General features: G+C 56.4%; 1 protein-coding gene across 1 annotated transcript in view; it reads left to right on the plus strand.

The window, feature by feature from the left end:
* Positions 1–2,957, plus strand: part of LOC144218111 (RILP-like protein 1) — a 19,826-nt gene extending 16,869 nt beyond the window's left edge. Inside the window, exon 3 of the mRNA XM_077747946.1 lies at positions 2,719–2,957. Coding sequence (XP_077604072.1) covers positions 2,719–2,957 — 239 coding nt within the window. The remainder of the gene's footprint in view (positions 1–2,718) is intronic.
* Positions 2,958–5,383: the final 2,426 nt, after the last annotated feature.

Raw genomic sequence — 5,383 nt, forward strand, 5'->3', positions numbered from 1 at the left:
GCCCTCCACACTGTTCCTCCTGCCTGATTTCTCGGGGAGCAGAATCTGTACCCCCACCCCCACCACCAAGGATTAAATGGGCTCAGCTCCTGACGCCCTGGCCCAGAGCCTGTAGCGGGGCAGGTGCTCAGAGAGCAAACAGCAAATTATGTGTGCCTTTTTCACACATCTCTCTTCCATCTGATTTCAGCTCCAGCATGCATGCGCACACACATCCACACGCGCGCACACGCAATGCACACACACACGCACACACACATATGCACACATGTGTGCGAGCACCGTGTCTGAGGAACACCTTGTCAGGAGACGGTAGTGGTTCCTCTCGTCTCCCCACCCGAGCCCAGGCCCTGCCTTGCGGCGCTGGCTGAGCGATGTTCAGAGGGGGGCTCCCCGCACCCGGGACCTCCAGGCGGCCTTGTGATTCCCGCTCAGAGGTGTGGGTCCCCCTCAGTCTCCAGGTTGACCTGCACTGGGCCAGGAGGAGGGCCGGGATGTGTAGAGGAATCACGAGCTTTGTGAGTTCCGGGCGGAGCCTGTAGCTCGTTCTTCCCTGCGTGTAGTGTCGCGTGCCAGTGCGTGGTTCCTCTCTTTATTCTAGTATTTATAACAGTGTTTTTTAATGTTTGTTTATTATTATTTTTAATGATTGATTGATTTAATGCTTATTTATTTTTGCAAAAGAGAGACAGAGGCGATCTGGGGAGAGGCAGAGGGAAAGGGAGACACAGAATCTGAAGCAGGCTCCAGCCTCTGAGCTGTCAGCACAGAGCCCGACGCGGGGCTTGAACTTACGAACCTGAGCCAAAGTCGGATGCTTAACCGACTGAGCCACCCAGGCGCCCCGTGTACTTTGGTTTTGAGAGAGAGAGAGAAGGAGTGTGGGGGGGAGGGGCAGAGAGAGGGGAGCAGAGGGAAGCGGGCTCCATGCTGACAGCAGAGAGCGCCACGCAGGTCTCCAACCCATGAACTGTGAGATCGAGACGTGAGCTGAAGTCAGATGCTTAGCTGACTGAGCCACCCAGGTGCCCCAACACTTTTATTTATCTATTTATTTATTTAGAGATAGAGTGCAAGTGGGGAAGGGGCAGGGAGAGAGAAACTCAAACAGGCTCTGTCCTGTGAGTGCAGAGCCCGACGCGGGGCTTGAATTCATGAACCGCGAGATCATGACCTGAACTGCAGTTGGACGCTTAACCGACTGAGCCACCCAGGCACCCCCGCCCCGCCCCCACTTTATTATTTTTTTAAATTTTAAGATTTTTTTTTCGAGAGAGACAGAGGGACAGAGAGAGAGAGAGAGAGAGAGAGAGAGAGAGAGAGAGAGAATGANGAGACACAGAATCTGAGGCAGGCTCCAGGCTCCAAGCTGTCAGCACAGAGCCCGACACAGAGCCTGAACCCATGAACTGTCAGATCATGACCTGAGCCAAAGTTGGATGCTTAACCCACTGAGCCACCCAGGCGCCCCTATTCCATTATTTTTTTAAAAATGTTATTTATTCATTTTGAGAGGGAAGGGGCAGAGAGAGAGGGAAAGAGAGAGAAAACCAAGCGGGCTGCGTGCTGCCAGCACAGAGCCCAACATGAGGCTCGAACCCACGAAACCTGGGTCATGACCTGAGCCGAAACCAAGAGCCTAACCAACTGAGCCACCCAGGCGCCCAGAATGTTCTTGTATGTGTCTTGTTCCATACAGATTGTCACTTTCCTCATTCACTCACCAGTATGTCTGAGTCACCTTTATTTTAGTTTCTTTATTTGAGGGAGAGAGAGCAGAGGAGGGCAGAGAGAGGGAGAGAGAGAATCGCAAGCAGGCTCTGTGCCTCCAGGGAGGAGACCAGCTTGGGGCTCAAACTCACGAGCCACGAGATCATGACCTAAACCGAGATCAAGAGTGGGACGCTCAACCAACCGGGTCACCCAGGCGCCCCTCGTCTGAGCCTCTTAAACAGCCGGGTGGCATCAGGCTGTACCGCAGTTGGTTGAGCCACCCTCCTCCTGACCAGCCCGGGCGCACACACCTGTCGGGGATTTGGGGCTAGACCCGGGATGTGGCTGCAGGTGTGTAGAGTACGTGTCCGCATTGGTGGGTGACGCCAGCTGCCCGGCACAGCGCTCCGAGTAGCAGGCACGCGCGTTCCCGCAGCCCCGCCTTCTCCCCAGCACTTGGCATCCTCAGTCCGTTTCATTCTGGCCGTCCCGGTCAGGACGCACGCCCCTTCTCTCCCCGCCTCGCCCCCCAGGCTGGCATGTCTCGGCCTCGGCTCCTCAGACGCCCCAGCAGGTGCACGGAGGAAGCAGGAAGCGGATTGCTCTTTCCGCCCATAGGACAGGCTCGTTTCGTGGGCTTGTGTGATTTGCTCCTGAGCTTCGTGCGCCCAGCCTTGTTAGAGACGTAGGCTCGGAGAAGACACGCAGGTGAGCACGTGGGGGCTCCGAGAGGCCAACGTCGCTCCGCAAGCCCTAAGCTCTGGGCCGTGAAAGAACCTAGACAGTCAGGTTCGTGTTTCTGTTCCTGTCTGGAGCCTCCCGCTCACTCAGCGGTCAGTTTCGTTCTAATTCCTTCCCCTCCGGCCTGTCTTGTTTGCATAGCGCGCACCTGCCCCCCTGCGAGCTTTCCTCCCCGGCTTCTCCTTCCTCGTCTCCTTGGCCTGACCCTCCTGCTCCATGCACGCCCTACATACAGACACCCTGACGCTCCTGTTGCCCCTTTAGAGGGAAACCCAGCCTCCCTCCTGGCCGTCGAGACCCCGCGTGGCCTAGGCTTGCTCGCAGCTCAAGCTCCTGCTGCCCCTTGGTCCCCGAGCTTTGGCCACCAGCGTTGCCCTTCAGCTCTGCAGACGTGCAGTCTCTTCCCCAGGGCCTTTGCACCTGCCGCTGCTTACCTGGAATGCGTGACCTCGTCACCTGGCTGCCTCTCCTCCTGCGGGTCCCGGCGTACCTGGCTCTCGTAAGGGCTTTCTGCCCCCACAGTCTGCATCGGGTCCCCTTGGCATTCTCTCAACCCCCAGGGCATCTGCTGCGGCACTGACCGTGGTGTGTAATGACCCCATCTCTGTCTCATGTCCGTAAGTCAGTGAGAGTAAAATTGTATTTCATTTATTGACCATCATGACCCTCGTGACTGCTGGCTCAGTGTCAGGTTCACAGCAGATGCTCGATAAACAGCTGGTGCGTGTGTGCGTGTGCGTGTGTGCGCATGTGTACGTGCAAGAAGATGTGAGGGTACTCCAAGTAGGTGGCCCCATCAGAGCAGGTATGGACTAGTCTGCCCTGTGGTGCTGCTTTGTAGTGACCTTAACAGAGCCTCAGAGCTTGTCCTTCAGGAGGAAGGCAGCGTGGTGTTGTGGAGAGAACATGGGACTTGGGGTCAGAAAACTGGGGTTGGAGCCCTGGCTCTGCCAGTGCTTGGCTGTGCGACACCGAACATGTCTGTCTCTAGGCCTCAGTTTTCCGTATCTGTAAGATGGGACTGATGTTAAAAAAAACAGTAATAATACTCACTTCCAGTGGCTGGAAGTGACCCTGAAACGGGTCAAGGATATAAAGCAGCTTGTCCTCCATGGGCTTGGCGGGAGTGAGTTGCGCTTCATGGACGAGGGGGTCGGTGGGGGAGGGGTCCCTGTAGCATCAGCCTGGAGCGTCTGCCACGTGGGAAGCCCTAGAAGACAGACGGTTGAGGCAGGATGGCTGCCCTCCAGGACGTCCGCGCTGTCACTGTTCCATTGAGCCTCAAGCTCTTCGGGGGCAGGGCCCAGCTCCTATCTGGGTTCGTGGCCCCGGCAACGTCCCACCCAGTTCTAGACGCACACGTGCTTGTTCGCGGCGGCGACCGCCTGCTCGGAAATACGGAGGACAGGGGAAGGCGGGATTCTCAGCGGGAAAGACCAGACGGAATGGAGCGGGCTGGGGGGGTGGCGGGGGACTCCGCAGGGAGAATGGCTGAGTCCCACACACAGCTGTTTCTCTCGGGCGCCACATGTGTCCCGGGCACGGGGGAGCCAACGGGGAGGGAGAGCGAGAATGTTTCTCTCTTCTTAGTCTGTGGTCGAGCCACTGCTCCCGGGAAGCAAGGATTAGCTGTCAGCCTGGCGCTTGTAGGAGGCTGAGTGATGGGCCTCCAGAATATCAGGTGCTGATCCCTGGCCCCTGGATGTTACCTGATATGGTAAAATCTTTACCGATGGGGGGCGCCGGGCTGGCTCAGTGGGGTAAGCGGCTGCCTTGGGCTCAGGTCATGATCTCATGGTTCGTGAGTTTGAGCCCCACATCAGTCTCTCTGCTGTCAGTGCAGGGCCCGGGTCAGATCCTCTGTCCCCCTCTCTCTCTGCCCCTGCTCCGCTCTCTCTCTCGAAAATAAATAATTTCCTTAAGACCTTGAGAGGGGAGGTTTCCTGACTTATTCGGGGGGCCCCTAAATGCGATCAGAGTATCCTTATTAGAAGAGCGAGGCAGAGAGAGGTCTGACACAGACAGAAGAGGAGGAAGCCCCGTGACCACGGAGGCAGAGGCCAGAGTGGTGTGGCCACAAGCCGAGGAGCGCTGGGAGCCCCCAGAAGCTAGAAGAAGGAAGGGACCCGTTCCCCCCCAGAGTCTCCGGAGGGAGCACAGCCCTGGCCACATCTTGACTTTGGACTGATTTTAAACTTCTGGCTTCTAGGGGCACCTGGGTGGCTCAGTCGGTTAAGTGTCCGACTTCCGCTCAGGTCATGATCTCACGGTTCATGGGTTCAAGCTCCGCGTCGGGCTCTGTGCTGACAGCTCAGAGCCTGGAGCTGCTTCAGATTCTGTGTCTCCCTCTCTCTCTGCCCCTCCCCTGCTTGCGCTGTCTCTCTCTCTCGCTCTCAGAAATAAATAAATATTTAAAAAAGAAAACTTCTGGCTTCTAAACTAGGAGACAATTTCTGACGTTTTAAGCTGTCAGATTTTGTCACTTGTGTTATAGCAGCCATCTGTCCCCACAGTTCATTAACGCCCTTAGCGAGCACCTGCGGCGTGCCAGGCACCGCGCTGTGCTAGCCGAGGGAGTACATGGTAAACAGGTCAGGCAAGGCCCTGCCTCCTGGGACCTACAGTATACTTTGGGGGCCGGGGGCGGGAGGAACGGACAATAAAGTAACAGACACCACGCCTTGGCTTTGTCTCCCATGCTTCCTGTGTATTAACTAAATCAGTCCTCAACAGGAGCCGGGGGGGGTAGGGCTGTTATTCCCATTTTGTAGATGTGGAAACTGAGGCACAGAGAGGCTAGCTCGAAGCCACACAGATCATAAACGAGAGAGCAGGTGCTTGTGCTCCGAGCCTTATGCTCTGAATCATCTTTTGTTAGATGAAAAGACCTAGGAAATGGTAAAAAAAAAAAAAAAAAAAAAACGGGGGG

Source organism: Crocuta crocuta, unplaced genomic scaffold (assembly GCF_008692635.1).
Source record: "Crocuta crocuta isolate KB4526 unplaced genomic scaffold, BGI_CrCroc_1.0 scaffold29, whole genome shotgun sequence".
Taxonomy (NCBI): Eukaryota; Metazoa; Chordata; class Mammalia; order Carnivora; family Hyaenidae; genus Crocuta; species Crocuta crocuta.